Below are 22849 nucleotides of genomic sequence, written 5' to 3'. Positions count from 1 at the left end.
AATAAACTCAACAAGAAATCGAAATGTTCATAGAATGAAAATTTCGAATCCAAGATGAAACAGAATCAGGAACTAGATTCAAAGAAAGAACAGAACAAAAATGAAGGATAAAGATTGAAACCGAATCCAGAAGTTGACCAAAGAATGATCGATTCAATCGAACAAAGAAGAACACAACAGAATCACGATCGTAACTGAATCACAAACCCTAAGATTTGGGGAAAAATGCAAAAAACAAAGTGGAATCGTAAAACAGAATCAAATCGATCATGATACACAATCAGATCAAAGTAACTGAAGTAGGAACAGAAAAAAAAATGGAAAAAATCGAACTGAATCAAAGGTGTGAAAACAAGAGATTGAATCAGTAAGAAAAATGAACGAGAAAGGGAACAAGAAAAGGAAAACGAAATTGACGTGAGAAAATTAAATTTTCTCAAGAAAATGCAGCGGAAAATCCTTCAAGGAGGATACCAGATTTGCTCTGATACCATGTTATGGATCATGGTATCCATGGAAGGAAAGAGAGAAATATTGAAAAACTCTTTGTATTGATGGAAATTGGATATTACAATATGAGAAAGTTATCCCACTTATGGGGAGGTTACAACTGTTAAATAAGCTTGGATCTCATCCCAAAAGCTAGCTCAAAGGAGGAGGGTACTCAAGCATATAGAAATATAGAAAAACTCTTTGTATTGATGGAAATTGGATATTACAATATGAGAAAGTTATCCCACTTATGGGGAGGTTACAACTGTTAAATAAGCTTGGATCTCATCCCAAAAGCTAGCTCAAAGGGGAGGTTACTCAAAGGGGAGGTTACAACTGTTAAATAAGCTTGGATCTCATCCCAAAAGCTAGCTCAAAGGAGGAGGGTACTCAAGCATATTTATACACTCGACAGCCCGGGAACCTGAGCGATGTGGGACTAACAGCAAACTACAAACAACTTCAAAACCAACTTCAACACCCACGGTCACGCCTAGCGTGGGCCTGGGTCAAATTCCCACATCGCAATCCTTAACCCGACTCTGATACCATGTTAAATAAGCTTGGATCTCATCCCAAAAGCTAGCTCAAAGGAGGAGGGTACTCAACCATATTTATACACTTGACAGCCCGGGAACCTGAGCGATGTGAGACTAACAACAAACTACAAACAACTTCAAAACCAACTTCAACAACAACTATATATACTAATAGGGCTAATACTACTTGTAACTAAACTAGATATCTCTAATATGTGATTACCGGTTGTTTTTGGTTTTTGAATGGCAAAACTATATTACTTGTTAATCGAATTTTAATATTGTTTTTTCTATTTTATTCTTCTCCCTTTGACTTTTTTTTGACGGATAAAAAACTAGCTTCCAGAAGATGAAGTGGAATTTCATCGGAAATTTGCAGAGCAATAATGAATCTTTTTGTTGAAAATACATGTATTACGCATAATGAATCGATCGTCAAACGAAAAGAAGCTTGTAAAAAGAAAAGTGTGCTGAATTATTTGTGTTAATAATCTTCAAAGCCATAGGTAATTCTGAGTGTTTTGCCTCAAGTGTTTTGACTCCGTGTTTCTGAATTATTTGTGTTAATAATCTTCAAAGCCATAGGTAATTCTGAGTGTTTTGCCTCAAGTGTTTTGACTCCGTGTTTAGCCGTAGAGAATAGAAATAAACCTCTCACCCTAAAAATTAGATTTATTAATCCTAGCCATTAATTGATTTTAAAATAAATGGTTAAGATTTGGAGTAACTAAAACAACTTATTCTTGGAGTCAATATATCCCTCCCCTTTCCTTTTTGAAGAAATCAGACTTTTGAGAAGAGCACACTTCAAGCACACTTCAAGATTTTAAACTAACACTATCAGACTAACTCAAGTGGATTGCTTTTAAAAGAATAATAATGGCTTGTTTTTCAATTCTATCATCTAACTAATACTATATTCGTCCCTAAATATATGATCATTTTGTCAAAATCACAGGAATTAAGAAATTTGATAGTAGTATTAAATTGTATATAATTACAACTGTTTTTTTAATTTTATCCTTAGGAGAGATGGTTAGTTTATGTTTTGAAAATAATATTTATTGTTGCCTAAAGAAAAAGATGCAAAATAAACAAGGATATGTTGATAAAGAAATAATCAATGTAGTTGAAAATATCAAATATGTCTTATAAAAAGAAGGCTTAAATATGATAATCGTCCCTGTAATTTGGTCCAGTTTTGATTTTTGTCTCTGTAAAAAAAAAAATTGAAATACATCCCTGTAAAAAAAAATTTGTTTGGAAAAGGTTCCTGGCTCCACTATTCAGCTGAGTTGGCATAGTTTTGGTCACGTGGCAGTTGCTGACTGTGCAACTTTTGCCACGTGGCGTGCCACATAATATCAAATTTTTAAAGAAATTGTTTTTAAAATTAAAAAATATGAAAACAATTTAAAAATTCTGAAAATAAATTTTAAAATATTAAAATAATTTTCTGAATTTTTTTGTATAATTTTCAAAATAAAATTCATTTTTTTGAATATTATATATTCTGAAATTTCTGAAAAAAAAATGATTCTTTTTATTTTAATTTACAATTTTCGTAAAAGAACAAGAAATTAGAATTTTTTCAAAATTATAATTTATTTTCAAAAATTATAAAATTATAAATTTTGAAAATATAATTGTCATTATTTTCGAAAAAAATTTAATATATAATTTTCAAATTAAAAAAAAATCTATTTTTTGAAAATTAAATTTTCACATTTTTTTTCAAAATTTTTAATTCTAACAGTTTTTTTGTCAAAAAATTAAGTTTTTGAAAATTTTAATTTTCAAAGTTTTTCTTTTGGAAAAGTATTTTCAGATTTTTTAAATTTAAATAAATAATTTTCAGAATTTATTTTAAAAAGTTGCACAGTCAGCAACTGCCACGTGGCGAATAACATGCCAAGTCAGCCATGAAGTGGGGCCAGGGACCTTTTTCAAACAAAAAAAAAATTACAAGGATGTATTTCAATTTTTTTTTACAGGGACGAAAATCAAAACTGGACCAAATTACAGGGAAGATTATCATATTTAAGCCTAAAAAGAAACAATTGTTTTTCAAGAGGCTTATAATTTGGCACAGAGGTAGTATTCATTTCATCATTATTAAGTCAATATATATCACTACGTATTTATAATAATGAGATTACACTATAACATGGTAAAAGATAATTTATCAAATTATCAGTCTCTCATTCATTTATAATTTTTTTGTTAGTCAATGTAAAATGGATAATAGTCATTTTGCTTCTTAAATATCTAACGAATTGTCAGAATAATAATTCAATTCAATATATCAAAATTCAAAATAATCTTAATTGTGGGTTATGTTGTATTTTACTTTAAAATGTTTATTAAATATCAATATAGTTATTTCACGTGGCATGACTAGATTGTCTTTTTGACAGCACAACAAACAAAGAACATGCTTTTGGGATTGATAAAGTAGTTGTTTTGTTTTGTACTTACTTCGCTTCACTGACCAATCCTTCTTCTTCTTCTTCTTCCTTCATCTTCATTCCAAAAATCCATTTTCAGGTTTTCACACCAACCCATTTTTTCTTCTAAAGTTTCCACCTTTCCACCCAATCATTAGCATGCAACCCAAAACTGAACCTGGGTCACCACCAGGTTCCAATTCCACAAAGCCTAACAAGCTTGAAGACAAGTCTATTCATGATCTTGTTATGGTACTACGTGGAACTTGTCAATGGGAAACTTTTGATAGTGTTGAAGCTGTTTTGGAGAAGAGGGATATGAGACTCAGAGAGGAGAATCAAAAGTTGCAACAAAGCTTTGAAATGGAGAGATTAAAGCTTAGAGAGGAGTTTCACTTGGAGAGACTTTCAAGGGTGTATGCTGAGTCTGAATTTAAGAAAAGAGAGGAAATTTGTGAGAAAGGGAAGAAAGTGCAAGAAAGTTATGAAGCTCTTTTGAAAGAAGTTAAGGTAAATAGATTAGCTGATAGAAAAACTAATGAAGAGTTAGAAAAGAAGAACAGTGAATTGGAGGTTGAAATTAAGAATTTGAAGGAGAAATGTGTTGATCGTAGCAATGAAGTTGATGTCTTAAGAACAAAGATTGTTGAATTAGAGGATGAAGTTTTAGAGTTAAAGAAGATTAAGAAAAAATGGGAGGAAGATGACATTGAATTGGGTGAATTAAGAAAAATGACTGGTGAATTAGAGAGTAAGGTTTTGGAGTTGACGAAGTCAAAGGAAAAGTGGCTAGATGATAAAAATGCTTTGGATGGACTTAAGGTTAAAATTGAAGAATTGGAGGAGACAGTAAAGAAGAATTTGGCAACGATGAGTGAGTTGAGGAATGAAAGCAGCAAATTGGCAGAGGAGAAGCGCGAAGCCGAGACATTACTTGAGGCTTTGAAGAGGAAGTTTATTCGACTGCGTGAAAGAGTAACAACGTTGGAGGAAGATCTCATTCTTTTGTCAGGCTTAGATGCCTCTATTGGTGGCAACAATGAGGGGGAGCCTTCTGCTGATCCAGTGGTTCCTAGTTCTGAAGAGAGCGAGGAAGAGCGTGTTCATGTGGTTGATCCTTTTGAAGATAACGAGGACGAGAATGCTGGTGAAGATGAGTTCATAAATGACATTGTTGACGAGGCTGCTCCTTTACCAATAAATCAAGATGATCATTACACTCTTGGAGTTGCTGCTAGTACTCAGTCACCGAGCAAAGGGATCAAGGATGCTCAAGGTTCATCATCAGGTATATGGAAATTATGCATGCATCTCTTATTCCTATATAGATATGCATTTCTGAATATTATTTTATAAGTATTGAATTCAATATGTGTGATTGGATAAATGTTTGGTCCAGTATGCTCAACTAGTGATTGAGACTTTGTCAAAAACAAAACTAGTGATTGAAACAGATCACATTGAAATACCATTAGCTAGTCATCATAATTTGCAATTACAGTATGACATAACTAGTACATACTCAATTAGCACCAGGATATTATATTATTATGGGCTCTCTGGATATTATATAACTTAGATAACTTAGATAAACTCAATTAGCACCGGGATATTAGGTTAATTTGGTCCTCTTTTGATAGAAGTTTAATTGTGATTTTTGAAGCTTCTTCCTTCCTCTCTAAGGTTCATCTTTATTCCATGTTACCTAGCCCAAGCTAGCTCTTGGCTCTCTTGTAGCTGGATCTGATTTTCCTAAGGAAATGTAAGTAGCATTGACAGGAACTGTGGAAGCTCAAACAAATCTTACTTAGAACTTAGAATGAGATGTGTTATATTATAGTAGCTATTTTCTGTTTCTGTTCTTTTTTTATCTTTCGAAACCATTTATTGTTTGTACTTTGAAGCTTGTTTAGAATACAATAGAATGTTCTTCTGTTTTGCACTTTCTCTTGTAGAGATATACTCCAGCACTTGATATGGGATAATTGAGTGATTCTAAACATGCATTATTTCTTCATTTCACATGTTCCTTCAGACAGTTTTTTAGAACATTTTCTGCAGGTGAAGAGTGTTGGATGGTATACGCTAGAAAGCCCAGGAAAACGGTTGAGATTACAGGGTCTTGTGGAGGTTAGTTATTCAGTAGCATGCAGAAGGTGTAGTGGAATAATTCATAGTTATTAAGGGGAGGTTTATTAGAGAATAGAGGATGTGAATGATTATTCACTTGTTCATGGAAAAGAAATATAGTGAAAATGTGTTTGGATTATCTGTTGAGGTTTGGTAGCAAGTGGATAAACTGTTTTTTGGATTATCTGTTGCGTTTTTCTTTTGATTTCTTCTCTTTCATATGTTTGATCTCTTCAAAAACTGTCAATCATCTTTTATGTGATTTCTTCCTCATCCCTTGAGGAAGCTTTCTTTCTGAAAAAGAAAAATGAAAAACAAACAAAATCAGGTAAACACATTTTGTTTTTCTTAGGTAAACATGATTACAGAATGCCTGCTGTATATATTATCTGATATTTTGAATTTGATGAATCATATATAGTCAATTACTTGAAGATCCAGTGGCTGGATTTTCCTTGAAATGCTGAGGCTACTAGAAATGTTTTCATTGAAATAAAGAATCTACCGTACCTTATTTTTCAAGTTTTTGTTTGAGTATTATCATGTTTAGCAAACGTTAGTTATGTATGCTTAAACATATCTCTTTTTGGACCAGCCGGTGGAAGAGTGAAACTGGAAAATGAGATTGAGATCATAAACCTTGATGACGACGACGACGATGATGATCAATCTATGTCTCAAGGAGTACATTTAAAGAAAGCTAGTTTTGGAATGACTGTGAAGATTGAAGAGCCAAGTTCATCAGCGGCACTGGCAACACAACAAAAAAGCAAATTTGCCAATGCAGTTGACACGGTCAAAAGAAAATTTTCTTTCAGCGACAGTGAAACCTCCACTTCTACTTCCTCCGATGGTTCATGTCTCGATAATCTTACAAGGTCTAATGCAAAAAAGAAAAAGATGTAGGCGGACAGTGCAGGATTGAACTATTATCTAAGGTAAATGGGCTATAACATTATAGTATCCTTGTTAGCCATGATCTTTTGTTAGGTTTTAATGAACAATTAACTCATGTTAGTTAGTTTTGAAAGTATATTCAAATGTTAGATTGTATATTATGGACATAGGGCCATGTTACATTTGTATCTAGGCCTACTTTATTTAACTAAAAGTTCACTTGCTATCTATTATGTTTGTTTGATCATGCGTATAGTGTATATATCATGAATGCAGCCATGAGTTATATATGCATATATAAAAACTTGTACACTTCTGTAATTGCAAAAAAATCCTACAGGTTTTGAACTGGAAATCTTAAATGGAACAGAAGTTGTCGTGAACTGTTATATATCTATTTACTTGATATTCATCACAATGATTGATAAGTTTATAAATCAGAGTTGAGTTTATTCTCATAAGCAAAATGACTGGAGATGATAGTTGGTTCGCTCGAAAGCAATTGATGCATGAGTGTATGTAAAACTTACTGTTAAGTTTTTAACTCTACTAAATCTCTAGTTCATTACTTCTGATCACATTTGCTTTTGGGATGAAACTTGATTTTGATAAAATGCAAACAAACATACTGAAATTTTATAAAATCATTGAGATGTAAGTTTGGCTACCCTACAACCATGATATCTTTCAAGAATTGTTTGGCTAGTAGATTTCTTGCTACTAAAAATTTACTTATTAATCTTGGATTTTTCAGCATTTCTGAGATGGCCTAGTTTCTCATTTTATCAACACTTGAAAGATTTGAGAATGAAGTAGAAAGACTTTCTCGTTGTACAACAATGTTTACAGAATATATTTTATATATAATATAATGAACACATATATAACATCACAATCTCAGACTAACACAAGTAGTTGTTGCTCAATACAAACATGATTCATTACTCAGTCATAGTGACTCAAATTTTCATTCTTCACACAGTAGTTACCTCTTCACTTGCATTTTTTTTCCCTATCTTTGTAAACCAAGTAATCAACAACCATGATTATGAATCCAATGGTTCACATTAATAGTGTCCGTCTAAAACAGTGACTACAGTCGATTCAAATCCCTTACGAAGTAGGTACATGATCGTAACAAGAAACGGGAACTAGTATCAAATCAGTTTTCCTTCTTGATGATGAACTCAATGCTTCAGACATTTCTAGATTTTCCTTAGTTAATCCACTAGGAAGTTGCCAGTTAAAATTGTAAAGAAGTTGTGCAAGAGATAGTTCAATACTCGATATTCCAAACAAAATACCGGGACAAATTCTTCTTCCAGCACCGAACGGTATGTATTCAATAGTAGAACCTTTATAGTCCATCGAACTCTCCAAAAATCTCTCCGGAATAAACTTGTCTGGATCACTCCAGTACTTTGGATCTCTTCCGATCGCCCATGCATTTACTATCACTTTGTTTCCGGCATGTATTGTGTAACCTTTAATCTCACAAGTTTCTCTGCATTCTCTTGGGAGAAGTAGAGGGAAAGGAGGGTGCAATCTTAGTGTTTCTTTGATGACTGCTTTCAAATATTTCAGTCCTTGAAGAGATGTTTCATCAATGTATCCTTTGCTGCCAAAAAGTTCTCTTACTTCTTGTTGGGCTTTGATCATTGTTGTTGGGTTTTTCAGCATTTCTGAAATGGCCCATTCTATAATTGCTAATGATGTATCACTTCCAGCAACAAACATGTCCTATAGCATGAAAATGAACTCAAATTAATTAGCCAATTTTTCATTTTTAGTGGTGATTAAATTAACTGCATATGTGTTATGGATATATTCTGGTCATAACAAAAGCAACAAAACAATTCCATTTGTTTTATCCATATGTTTTGGAATTAATAGGACCAGATCAAACTTTGGGCAAGATCAATAGAACCTATTATTTGAAAGAATATTCCTCTTAAAACAATGACTTACATTAATACAAGGGGGTAAATAATTAAACCAAGTAAATGAATCCCTAGCTTATAAACCAATACTAGCCAACTTATCAGGACAAAAAATACTATCTTCTCTAAAGAGACGTGAAATTATTAAGTTCATAAGCTTTGTAAAAGAGACACAAAAGTGAAGGAGTCAGCGGGTTTGAACCTCGATCACGACGTCCGATGTAACAATTTTGACATTTTTGTTCTAATTAATACTAGTATTTCCAATATAGCTTTCCTTTAAGTCAAAAACATTTAAGAGTCTTGCTAACAAGTGTCTTATAATAGTGACCATATATTTGGAAAAAAAATAGTCAAGTATATTTCTTGGATATAAAAAAGAACTCAATATTTTGAAAATGCTAAAAATAAAAATGTTTTGGAATGGAGGGAGTATTATTAAGTACTTCTTCCTGTTAAATAAAAATAATCATAATTTCTAATAAAACAAAGACATATGCATGCTCATTTTTATTATATAGTTGTTAATGAGCTTAAAAAAAAATGGAGAGAAAATGATGATTGTTGATTCTAATCCACACACTCATGTTCTAGTAGTGCTTACTGCTTACCCTATTTACATACTCTAATCCACACACTCGTGTCTCTTACATTCTAATACCATAATGTATATGTAATAAAAAAATACCATAATGTATATGTAATAAAAGTTTGAAAGGAAAACACAATATAACTTACCAAAATTACAGCTTTGATATTGTCGATTGTCAAAGGACACTCAAGGGCCTCATCATGATCTTTAATCCTAAGAAGGACTGAGAGAAAACCCTCTATTGTTTCTCCTTCAACTTTCTTTGTCATCACAGCCTCCTTGATAATATTTTCAATAATACTATCAAATTTTCTATGTAACTCCTCCAATTTAGGCTTCATTCCACTAATCACATGTAACCACTTTTGAGAAGGAAACAAATCAATAATAATGAACCCTTCAGCAAGTTTTACAAGTTTCTTAATCAACAAAATAAACTCTTGTTGATCTTTGCATATTTTACCAAAAGCTGCCCTTGAAGTAATTGAACTTGTCATGCAAGCAACTTTTTCACTAAGGTTAATGCATGATCCAATGTTATTAGAAATATATTTTATCAAATTAGATACCTCTTCTTCTCTAATTGATTGGAATGATCTCACACGTTTTGTACAAAGAAGCTCTTGTGAACATAATCTTCTTAATTGTTTCCAATAGCTACCATAAGGTGCCGTGGCGATGTCGGTGGAACCATAACACATGATGTCTGCACCAATTTGGTGTGGTCTTTGAGCAAAAATGGTATCATAGGTTTTTAAAATCTCTTTGGCAACTTCAGGTGAAGAAATTACTATGGTTGATACTTCACCTAGTTTTAGGTGCATGATAGGGCCATAGATTTTGGATAATGTTCTAAAACTGTGATGAGGTAGAGAGCCAATAAGGTGGTGTATGCTTCCTATGATTGGAAGGTTCCATGGTCCAGGTGGAAGATTTTTTTGTACTTTGGTTGTGACTCTTAATATTCTCTTTACCAATTTTAGAATTTGTGTGAGGAAAAAAATGAAACTTGTTGAAAATAAAAGGAAGGGTAAGAATGATAAGTTGGGATGTTCCATGAGGAAAATGTATATAGAAGGAGAGAGCAAATGGTGATATGTGTGTGATTCATTGCAGGCTTGTATCTATATATGGAGTATATATAGAGTATATTCATGCATGAAACTCTGTCAACTTGTTTGTTTATTTATTTATTAAGATGATTTGTCTATGGGTACATGTACCCGTACATTTGATTTTTTTATGGAACCCGTACATTTGTTTTTAAAATGAGTTTTTTTATTGGAAAAAATTAGTTCCTATGAATTATTTATATAATTACAATAACTAAATGTTATTTGCCGAACCCGGAAGTATCAGTGAAATATTTAAAAACTGAATTTTTACTACTCATAATAGTAAATCTTGACTTTTGGATAAAAAAAATCTATGACAATATATATATTTAACTAAGTTTTATTCCGATTATACCCTTTAACAAATTTGCTTTTAAGAATGTTATGTTATAAAATAAGAAATTTTATTATATTTGTTATATTGTTGGTAAAGAGATAAACAAAGTTTGTTGCTATTTATAAGTCACAAATATTTATACATGTACTTTTAATCAAAATCAAAATTTCATAAAAAAGATTGTTTATAATTTACATGCATTATCGTAGTAAAAGAAATGGACAGACAAGCACAAACGCCGGTAGTATTATAAAAAATATATAAATTATGTTTTATCTTATAAAATAATCTTTCCTAAAATACAAAAACCGACAAATGGTTCTTTAATTCATAAAATTATTAGTTAATTTATTGATTTAAATGGAAAGTATATCAAAATACTTCAAACAATTTGTGAATAAATCAATGTCTTAACCGACTCGAGGGATTAAACTATGTAGCTGCATGAAAAAAGATATTCAGATAAAAAAAATGTGAATGTACCGTAAAAGCTGACATTTATGAATGGTTCCAAATTTAAGATGGTTTCATGAGCCTCTTGAGGAATGTCTCATATTTGATCTTATGTCTGATTCTCTCCAGGTGTCAATTTAAATATGCTAATTTGGTTGTTTGAAAAAAAAAACAAAAAAACAAAATGTTTCATGTGGATGTTTTATACATGGACAGAGCTATTTAGTCACACCATTTATATTCACATCACATATTTGTAATTTTTAAAATACGTAGTCGTATTTTCGTTGGCATAAGGGCACTTTTTTTTTTTTTTTGCCAAAAAAGGGCACATGTTATATGTACGTACAGTCCTATTCAAAAATTCCATCCAAAGGAGCAGTTAAGTCTTCCTCTAGTTAGGTCTTTCTATTGTAAAATAGTTTATTAAACTTATGTTTTTTTTTTGACCGAAGTTTATTAAACTTATGTTATTTAGTTGTTAAGTTAGTATTTTTTTTCCTTCACAATGGTTTAAATCTAGGTCTTCCAACTCCTTTAATCCATAGTTTAAACTAGTAACCCAACTCCCAAGTTAACCAAACTATTTTTGAAAAAAAATTAGTTTTCAATTTAAAATAAATAAACAAAACTGTTTTCATTAAGTCAAAAAACTCTAAGTCAAGACTTACTCATTTTGTTGGTGGATGCTTAATGCTTTTATTCTATCTTCCTCTAGTTAAGTCTACCCATTAGAGTTTTGTGAGAAGTAATAACTTGAGTTTTATTACTTAAGCAAAGCAGATCAAGATGAAAAGAGGAAATGAAATAATTATATTTTCTTTTATATGATTGAGAGCGAAAATATACAATATTTAGTCAAAAATAAATTATGTACCAAATAGGGTTCCAAATTTGTTGTTCTACTCTAGGCATGCTAGAGTATGATGATGAATGTGTGATGTACTAATACACGTCACAAAAATTTAGTCTTGGGTCATATATAGAAATATTTTTCAAGGTAAAATAAGGCTTTTGGTCAACCATGTATCTTTTTTGGCTAAAACATTTCAAATTGTATGTATAATCCAACATCTCTACCAAATTAACACCATATGCACAGTAATTCGTAAATCTATTTGTTTTTGGATTATTGAAACTTTGTCTAATATTTTGTTTTGGTCCACTTGTATAGCACATGGTAGTGTACGTCTTTTACAACTTTTTATAGAAGATGAGTAAAATTTGTCTGCATTGATGCTGTTAAAAAATGCACTATATCACAATTACAATACAAAACAGAAAAATGATGATATGTTAAGGCATAAGAAAATTAAGACAAAATCTACTCCTCGCATCATATCTTTCCTAATACAAAACTATATCTCAGTAGAGTTTGTGTGCTTTTCTTTAATCTTTTTCTTTTCCTCGTTTATTCCTTCAGCCGCGGAGACATGTCTTGTAGCATCTTGTATCATTGTATGACGACCCAAAAACAAATGTGAGTAAAGTTATGCTGCAACCATGTTTCTAAAGTTTGTACCATTTGGCTATTTTGTTTTTTGGCCTGAACTATTTTGTTATAAAACTTTTAAAGAATTGTTAACACAAAAAAATAATATTCAAGACGATGATGTCAATAAAGACGCATTCCTAGCTTTTAGGAAAACTACATTAGTGGGTGAGTTTGCCTTGTTAGATGACCGATGTCTAGGGGAAAAGATCATCTCTTTCGACGAGAGCAATAACGGCTCCAATGTTCCAGAGTCATAAGAGGAAGACGCTATATCTCCATCCAAAAACCTTAAGGCATTAGGTTAATGGGTCACCTCTTTTGTAAATCCAACATTTTACTCCTTCATAAACGATGTGGTATTTAACCACTCACATTTAAAATCCAACAATTGGCAATATGACTCACCATTTGGAAAGAAAAAAAAAACTCAAGTTTGATTCCTAAAATCTCTAATCGGAGTGGTGGTTTAGCCCAGTAAAAATAAAAACCATATGTTTCACTGCCGACTCAAAACAAATCCAAAAGGAAATGATATAGTTTATTCCTACATGTAGTCATTTCTATATTTCTAACTTAGAAACCTGCTAACATGTATCTTAAGAGCACATGTTAAGAAATCTACAAATAGAAATTTTGTACTAAAAAAATCATTCTTATATTTTTTAGGGATTCAATGCACGTATTCCAAAAAAAAACTTTTACCTTTACTTTATTAACATGTGCTCTAATGAAAAAAAATTAACTTATTTGAAGTAATTAAGAAACAATTATGAATACACTAATTTCTTAATGTAATTGACTAATTTTTAAGAATTACTATTATTTACGTATGTGGTAGAATTATAAGGTGTTTTTGAAGTTGGTCCGTTCTCTTGTACTATTTAGAAATTGGAGCTCAGCTACATATAGATTATGTGGTGGTGGATACATCTATATCCTCTAGTGAAGGGAGTTCAAGAGTCTCTTACAAAATATTAGAAGGATGCTAAGTTTAGATGGGAAGGTTCTATCACTTTTATAGAGAAGTTAATGTGTGTGCGGATGTATCGGTGAATGTGAGTGGCATGTGAAGGATATTTTTTCATTTATTATGTATGAACATTGGCATGTGAAGTGGTATAAGTGGTATTTGATTTTTCTTTCAGCATGAGCCTCTTGTAATCCAAAAAGAAAAAATAAATTATTTACATTTATTTAAATATATCAATTTGACTACATTTAATTGGCATCAAAAATAAATCATGAACCATATCGTCCAATTAACCAAGAAAAGTTTTTTTTTGACATAATTGGCATCAACAATAAATCATAAACCATATCGTCCAATTAACCCAAAAAAGTTTTTTTGAACAAGATTAACCAAGAAAAGTTACAAATCCAAGCTCCTGGATGATTGTTTTAGTGGGTCCCCACCTATAAATAGAACGCCATAAATTTTCAAATTTGATAGTTTTACTCGATATAGAACATAAACACTACTACTATCCATCTTTTGTATTTATTCAACTTTAAGTAAAGTAAAATAAATTTCATAGAACCATTCATTAGTTTCTAGTAAATTAATATTTTTGAGCAATAAATTAATATTTCATAGAAGCATTTGTAGCTGTAGCCATCTGTGTTAATGGCGTTGTGCCATTGTCTTGATTATTGATAGAAAATATTTTGAAACGGCTAAAACTTAACTTTGTATGATTGTAATTAAGTGTAATGTTGAATCTTTCATTTTCATCTCATATGTATTACCGTTGCTTAGGCCGGCTCTAACAAACAAGTAAATCAAAATTTCACTTCATATTAGCTAGAAGTACATTCTTCTAACATGTTTGACAAACAACAAGATAATAAGTACGTTAATCTTATGGTATATATCGATTGACAACACTTGTTAGAACTAGAAATATTAGATAAACGACTTATTAATTGTTAGACGAAGTTTTAGACAACGATGTTGTCAAATAGAACACAAAAGACTCAATCCATACTTTGAAGATTTTCGTCAAATGTTGAACTTTAGACAGTATGTAATTGCTAATGTGCATGTCATGTAGTCAAATGTCACTGCCACACGAGTCATATTGATAAATAGACATTTTCCATTTAGTGTACGTAGAATTGCAACAAGTTTTTCACGGATATAACTTCAAATCAAAAATATTTTGGTGCTCTAAATAATAATAAAAAAAATTAAATGATGTTAATTCATGTAATGCAATTACTTTTGTTTTTATTTTTTGCCCTTTATATGAGCGGGTCCAAATATTTTTTATTCTTATCAAAATCAAACTATTTTTTTCCATGTTACCAATAACTGTTATTTGACAAAAAAAAAAAAATAGAGAGGATTTCATACTGCATATGATTTAGACACACCATATAGACACACATATAAAAGGAATAAAGTTGAAAATTTTAAAAAAAATATTTGAGGAAATAAAAAGTTAAATAATATATTTATAATAATTAAATGATGTATAATTTTTTATATGTGTCCAAAATCATCATTATATGTGTGTTTCAGGTTGTGACCAACGTATTTCTCAAAAATATATGCAAACACTTGCCAAGTTTTTTTTGTTGGAATGACAAAGGAAAAACAAAAGAAAAGAAAAGGACTGTGAACAAAATAAAACACTTTCAATAATGTTTTTCTTTGTCGGTTGTAGTCATTTGGTAGCAAATTATAACAAGGGAATAAAGAAATACTAATTTTTGGTAAAACTTTTCTTTCACTTTCGTATACTTTATTTTACCATTTTATCCTTCATTATCAATCAAATAACTTACTTTTTTAAATAATCAAGAAAAATTTACACATTCAAATATTTTTATGATAATAGCATAAAGACGAACACGTTAGTGCTTGTATAGGCGAGACAATTTTCTAAATTGACCCGTGCAACAATATAATATTGTATTCGTTTTATCTTTTTTCTTCATAATTTTTTTTAAAAAAATGAGAAGATAATCCCCCCAATAATATATTATGATAAAAATAAAATAACAGTCTTTAATTGATTAGTTTTTCAAAACTAAAATGTAAAATTTGATAAGATTCAAGTGTCATTGAAGGAAATAGTAAGGCTAATTTGATTTTTTTTCTTTGAAGAAAGTAAGGCTTGTAATATTGTATCTCTAATAATCTAATTTGTGTTTATTGATCGACCCATAATCTTACGAGTCAAAGATTATTCATTGGTTTTTATAGTCGACAAGACCTGTGCGTCGCACGGGTCAAAAGTTTAGATAGTATAAAACAGGATTTTATAACACTTCAAAAATTATAAAGTAGGAAGATATCACATGTTGTGGGTAAAGTAGGTAGTATGCTGTCATTTGTTATTCTTTTCCTCGGTGGATTTTGAATTGTTGAGCAAATTATTGTTTAGATCCATACTTATTTGGACATATACCCAACACATACAATAATGAGAAAAAGGAGAAAGAGAGAATAATTAAATAATATTTACTTTTTAAAGAATTAAGTAAAATGCATTTTGATGTGTGTGTTTAAATGATGTGTCCAAATGTATATGCTCAAACAAGACTATCTCGTGAGACATGTCTAACACGTGAAACTTTATTGGTACAACTTATGCCCGGCACAGAAGTAAAGTTAAAGTCTCTCTCCCTGCACCCTTAATACTTGGGCAAAGGCTACCGTGGGAGACCTCTTTAGGTCTCCTACCGTAAGAGACTTGGACTTTTTTTTTTTTTTTTGCAAAATAGATATTAACCATTAGATGTATTTGAATTTTTTTAAAGAACATGGTATTATCATACTCTCTTTAACACTAGATTATTTTTACACTCATCTTTCTCTCTTCCCCTCTTATGTTTCTGCTTACTGCCCACGACCATCACCATCAACCTCTCAACTGCTCATGCATAAGTCAATAGGGAGGAAATAAAGCATGTTTCTTTACCATGTAAATGTCTAATAACTATAATATTTCTTCCGTATCTGTAACTATTTGTTCTGAAATTTTCTGGATATTATGCACATATAAACACACAAGTAAACATCCTTTTTTAATATTTATTGAAATAAATTGCATTAATTTGCCCTGAGTTTTACAAAACCTATGCAACAGATCTGAAATTTCTCACTTGTGACTTGTGAGTAACAGATCTGCCGCCGCCGTCCCTCTCATAGCCGTCGTCTGCTGCCGCCGTCCCTCACTGTCTTTGCCTCCCTCCACCTCTTTTTCTCGCTCTCAGATCTACCCAAAACAAAGAAATATTACGATGGCGAATCTGATATTTGGACAGGACGGCGGTGAGGGAAAGGGAAAGGGAGGGAGAGGTGGAAGAAAGTGACAGAGGGTGGGAAGGAGAATTTTGCCGGCGGTGAAAGATAGTAGAGAAAGAAAGTGCGTTTTTGTTGCTGGATTGTTTCAGTTGAGAGGTTGAAGAAAGTGAAAAAAATTATAGTGTGGAAGGATTATAGTAAGATCGGTGTTCTTCATCAATCTAATGGTTACACAGTTCATTTTTGTTGTATAAAAAAAAATTAGCTTTTTATAATGTCTCCTATCGTAGGAGACCTATTTAAATCTCCTACCGGAAACGGCGCCTAATACTTGTGTAGTTATTGTTTCAGAAGTAAAAAACATAGTTATCATGGTCATTGCAATTTTCATACTCCACAAGCAGGGCGGATCTGAGATTAAATTATTAGTGGGGCTAATTTTTTTTGAAAAAAGTAAGACTAAAATTTTGATGAAATAAATTATACAAATAATAACATTTGTATCAATCATAACGAATCGTCAATTATTTTGTTCCTTATGTAGTAAAGTTGTTTATATTTTAGTGAACTTAACTTTTTAATTATAATTTAAATGACATCATAAAAATGATATAATAATTTAAATGATTGTTAAATTCGGAGTAGAAAATCTCAATCTAAAAATGAATCTCCCCTTTATATATATATATATATATATATATATATATAGAGAGAGAGAGAGAGAGAGAGAGAGAGAGAGAGAGAGAGAGAGAGAGAGAGAGAGAGAGAGAGAGAGAGAGAGATTAGATAATGCATGACATAAGTTGCAAAATCTTAATATATATTCATATATAATTTATGTTGTTTATATTATTATCTGAAAAATCTGAAAAAATTAAGAAAATTGCAAGCAACTTGAAAAAATTAAGAAAATAAGAAAATTAAGAAAAAAATGCAGAAATTAAGAAAAAAATGCAGAAAGTGAAGAAAGTGAGAAGTGTGAGTTGAACCTGGGACATCCAAGTCTACACTAAAAAACTCATTCAACCCACGCCACCAAGCCAAAGCTGCAAATAATATCACGGAATAGAGAATATATATAACTTAAGATAGGCTTTGTATAAAAAAAAAAATGGGTATGGGCTGGGCTGGTGTGGCTATTGCCACACCCTGCCCTGCTCAGATCCGCCCCTGTCCACAAGAGTTAACTACCGTTAATGTTCTTTTTTTAAGTTCTATATGTTGAAGGACAATTAACTATTGCTGAAAAGATTGAGCGATAGACAAAAACATATTTTTCGTGTTTTTAAACAATTTCTTATATGAGAAAAGCAATTTTCTTATTAATGGTATAGGTCAACAAGTATCATTCCACTACAAAGAGTATGTGTCAACTAATACACTCTTCAACATATGTTTTCTTTTTTAAGGAAAATGATTTCAGTACATTAGGCATGACAATGTGGCGGGGTGGGGACGGGTTTTACCTTCCTCGTCCCCATACCCTATTCTCATATATTTACCCGTTACCCTACCCAGCGGGGATGAGAAATCGAATCTCATCCCCGTCCCCAAAAAGTTCGGGTATCCCCAGATCATCCCCATCCCCATAATGGATTTTTTTTAATAAAAATAAAAATATTTTTTAGACCCGAGCGTAATGTTGTAAAACATTATTCAGCAAAGAGATGATGACGATCAATGACTATGGTGATTCAGAAGGGAGAGGCCAAGAGTGTGAGATATGGAAGGAGAAAACATAGAATTATGATAAGTGAGTGTCATCCGAAAGACTGAAACTCTAATTGTATGAGTGAAATGATTTAGGGTTTGAATTTCTATTTATATAAAAGGGTAATAAATTGATTTTCTACATTCGGGACGAGTTTGGGTATGGGTTCAGGGGGGATACCTATATCCCCGTTACCCGTCTTGCACCCGTGTTTTGAAGTCGGGGAAAACCCATACCCATACTCAAACCCAGTCAAAGCGAAGAAAACCCGTTAAATTGGGTTTGGTTCGAGCGGATACCCATGAGTATGGGTTTTGTTGCCATGTCTACAGTCCATAGATCTGGTATTATTGATTAAAATATGATTAGATCCTACTAAAATATATATAAGGGCCCCACATTAATGTAGTGGAATATAAATGAATTTTAACCAATAATATGTACCTTAGCGTGTTGGAAAGAATATAATAAATAACAAGTTAATCTCATCAACAACAAAAAATAACAAGTTAATAGTATTTTTCTTTATACATCTCTAAAAAAAGGTACTTTTCTTTATACATGTGAAGTTTTTAATCTTTTTCTTGTGTTTTTGCTAAAAAAGTCATAGGTTGAGGAAAAGATGTCCCGATTCAAGGGAAGGAAAATATTTGAGCTTAAAAAACACGTATTTACATTTACTTCCTTCAAGGGGTATTATATACATTTGCTTTAAGGAATACTAGCGAAACTCGAATCTGAAACTTCCTAATGCAAGACATATCTTTTTACCAGGGCCGGCCCTAGGCATAGGTCGGGGGTGCGACGGTCTAGGGTCAATGCCAGTAGAGGGTCCAATTTTTTTTTTTTTTAAAGAGGGGCTATATATAGAAATATTTTATTTATGGGGGTATATATAGCAAAGTCATCGACAGACCTCAAACATTGACATTTTGAAGGGCTGTGCCGAACTCTTGTAATGATTATGGCCCTTTTAGCGCGTTTTGCTATATATACCCCTGTAAATCACAAAGATTTCTATATACACCCTCCTTATAAATTTTTTTTGGCTATTCTTAATAATGTGCCAAAAAAATTATTATCGAAGAAATTAAGATATTTTTTGGGTCCTTTGTTCCTACTAATTTGCCTCACTAATATTAAAAATATCAGTGATATTTATTATCCAAAATACTGGGATAAAAAATGTTATGAAGAGCTAATAAACACTACAGTGAGCTAAAAAACAATTACTTGCTAGTGAAAAGCAACAAAAAAAAAAACGAATTGAAGTGCTAATAAAAACAAAACAATGAGCTAAAAAATGTTATGATGTATTATGTAAGGGGTCATTTTCTCATATTATATCTAAGATTAGTAAAACTCTAGATCGATCCTGCTTTTTACCACTAAACCAAATCATGGAAGTTAATTCATTTTTTGCTTATTAGTAACTATTTAAGGATATCTAAAGATTTCGATTAAGAATTAAAAAGTAGTAATTTAGTTGATGTGTTTTATCATTCTCATTGCACAAACATTCACAGATATATCCACATTATAGTTGTATTCTAAAACAACGTTAACGAAGACTGAATTAGCTTTTAAATCCTTTTATACTATGATTGAGTAGAATCGTAGTTACTTAAAAAAAAAAAATCAAACATAATAGATTTGAATATAATTTTATTTTGAAGCACTCTCAAACACAAACTCTCCCGTACTAAATATAAATTCTTTCAAATAAAACGCTAACTATAGGTACTTCTTTATGTCGAGATTCGAACATTTATTCGTTATATTGTAACCTCTTTCGCTAAACTTCAGCTGCACTTGTTCGAATATAAACTAATCTAATAATACATTTGTGTTTATGTATTAGAAATATACTATTGTTTTTGATAGAAATTAAGTGTAGAGATCTCAACCATTAAATCCAAAAAAAATTCATTTTTTTATTTAAATCTCTTTCTCCTTTTTTTTCCCCTAACAAATCAAGGGTTCTTGTAAAAAAATAAATAAATACAAATCAAGGTTAATTTTTCTCTCCTCTAACAAACCAAAGGGTTAAGATTGAACTTGACCCCATGTGATGTGACATGGCATAATCCTCTCCAATATGAACACATTTATTTAGCTCTTGGTATATTCAAAGATATTTTGAGATTGCGTGGACTAAAATTACAAACTGCAAAGTACAAAGGCAATTATTGATGCCATGCAAGTCAACTAGTCAAGTAGTGTTCTGCATGTATCATTTGTGTTTGGAGAAATGATATTTTGACAATCACTTTTTGACAATTTTTGGACAACTTTCTCTCTCATACTCACATGATGTTGTTATCCTCTCTCTTCCTTTTTCTCTCTCAATTGTTTTTGACCAATAAGAAGTGAGAAAAACAAGGTTGTCAACAAAGTTGTCATCAAATGGATGTCAAAATATCATTACTCTTGTGTTTGAGACGTTGGAGTTGCATTGTTTGTAGTATATGATGTTGAAAATTATACAATTTCAAAAGTCACATTGAACAGAAGTACAGAACATGACACATACAGTGATCAATATTGTGCACGGTTGAAAAAGGTGCATTGTGCCAATTTCGTTACTGTTTTTACGTGGGAGAGGAGCCTTGTTGGTTGTGTCCATTCACGACGTTTTCTACAATTTGAATATATTTTTATTTGATGGATGTATGTGATTATTATATTTTTAAGCAAAGAAAAGAATCACCATTTTTTTTTTGTTAAACTTGAAAATTAGTTGTTATGACTAATAGATCTTAAAAGTGAATTAAGGAAGGAATTATGTCCCTTAGTTGTTGGTTTATTAACTCTTTCAGAAAAGAGTGTGAAGCCTGGATTGTTTGGGTTTTGGTGAATTATTAAACTAAAGAAAACATAAGTAAATGTAAAGCAGAAAGATAAATGCAAGTAAAGATGACAGTTTCATTGTGTGTTGAAAATGGTATTTACAAGGATATTTATAGACAAAGCTGGTATTTATAGACCAAATATAACGAGGGGGTAAAAATATGAGAAATACTTAATCGGACACAATCCCATATGAAAAATGTTCGGGTCTCTCATGTCGAGTTCAATAGGAGGCAAGCCAATGGGGTCGCTTATGAATTAGCTAAGATAGTTCCATCTCATGCTAGCTCTCATGTTTATGATAATGTACCGTCATGTATTTCTTCTTTGATTGATATTGAGAAGCAATGAATTTCTCCTTTCAAAAATTCGGGTACTCACAAATAAAAAATAAAAAGAAAAAAGGATTAAATGGTAGGAAGTTTTATATGATGACAAGCGTTTGAGCAAATGATTTTTTTTATCCGTGGAAAAACACAAAAAAGCATAAGATTAAGCAACTTGATCTCTAAAAATTTCACAGGAGTCAACTTATAAGATAAAATTCACTTGTGAAAGAGGAGAAGTCCATATCTTCAGTGTGTCAATGTTGTCAGCCTCATATTTAGCAAGTCAATCGACATATTCATTACCTTTTCTCAATGTACGGGAAAAGGAAACCGTCCAAATATTTTCTGTTAAATGTAGTGACAACCTAATTTCTATTTAATTTTGTATTTGTGTGGGTGCCCAAATATTTTTCATATTAGACACACCTAATAAAAATATTTATAGCCAACACACTTCAAATCCTTGAGGTTGGATTAGCAACTCCATTTGTGCCTTTGATTCTGACACCTCCACAACAATCGTGAAATTGTTTGGACTTGAGACATATTCAACTCATTTGTATTCAACTATCTTTCACTCGATTGACCTTTGTTCGACTAATTAGGCATCAACTAAACCTTAATTATTATTGCTTAACAAGAAACTAAACCTTAATTCTTATGTATGTCTTTTCGGCTAACAGCTTAAATTATTAGGAAGGGTAAACATAATGGACCTAATTGTTATGTTATTCAAGCCATTCTATGAAGTGATGATTGAGTTGCGACTAAAAATTTAAAACGAAAGTTTTATATTTTTAATATTTTTTCAAACTCAAACATAAATCTTAAAAATTGTCTACAATATAGATTTTCATTTTTATTTACTAATATAGATTCCAAACTGCATATTTATATATAATTACTACATTATCACCGTTAAAAATTATTAACAATATATATAATATACGTGTGAATTATTATTTTTTGACCAAATCAAAATGTTATTATTAATACCGTTCTGACGGTCACTCTCGTGCTCTTATGTGTGCTATTTTTATTGCGCTAACGCGTGTAAATTATAAATAAAAAATCATAGATATAATATTTAAAACAAATCTTGTTTATCTTTTTCTATGACATCATAACAAATATAATATAAATTTTTGCTCCATGAAATAGCATTTTAATAGGCGATGATACTAACAATATAACATCATTATAGGTAAATTAATTTATAGGTATAACTTGATCCTCTACTTCATTATATGGAAAGTTTTGATCCCCTGTT

At 31.2% G+C, this 22849-nt stretch overlaps 2 protein-coding genes across 3 annotated transcripts; one reads left to right on the top strand and one right to left on the bottom strand.

Annotated features, from left to right (window-relative positions):
- The first annotated feature begins 3507 nt into the window (after nucleotides 1-3507).
- Nucleotides 3508-6735, top strand: LOC146925162 (uncharacterized). 2 transcript variants are annotated; one of them, XM_085710115.1, is made up of 3 exons: nucleotides 3508-4766; nucleotides 5540-5608; nucleotides 6204-6735. In XM_085710115.1, exons 1-3 carry the CDS (start codon nucleotides 3638-3640, stop codon nucleotides 6512-6514), a joined length of 1509 nt encoding a protein of 502 aa, XP_085566241.1. In that variant the 5' UTR covers nucleotides 3508-3637; the 3' UTR covers nucleotides 6515-6735. The 2 variants fall into 2 exon arrangements, with proteins under 2 accessions (XP_085566241.1, XP_085566242.1); XM_085710116.1 differs by lacking the exon at nucleotides 5540-5608.
- Nucleotides 6736-7406: 671 nt separating this feature from the next.
- Nucleotides 7407-10095, bottom strand: LOC146925161 (desmethyl-deoxy-podophyllotoxin synthase-like). Its single transcript, XM_085710114.1, has 2 exons — nucleotides 9184-10095; nucleotides 7407-8245 (listed from the first exon to the last, which is right to left on the bottom strand). Exons 1-2 carry the CDS (start codon nucleotides 10093-10095, stop codon nucleotides 7619-7621), a joined length of 1539 nt encoding a protein of 512 aa, XP_085566240.1. The 3' UTR covers nucleotides 7407-7618.
- Nucleotides 10096-22849: the final 12754 nt, after the last annotated feature.

Source organism: Medicago sativa, chromosome 5 (genome assembly GCF_051527215.1).
Source record: "Medicago sativa cultivar Bolivia chromosome 5, Bolivia_mono, whole genome shotgun sequence".
In the NCBI taxonomy this organism is placed as follows: domain Eukaryota; kingdom Viridiplantae; phylum Streptophyta; class Magnoliopsida; order Fabales; family Fabaceae; genus Medicago; species Medicago sativa.
The sequence above is the reverse complement of the archived record's forward strand: the minus strand, read 5'-3'. Positions and strand labels throughout refer to the sequence as shown.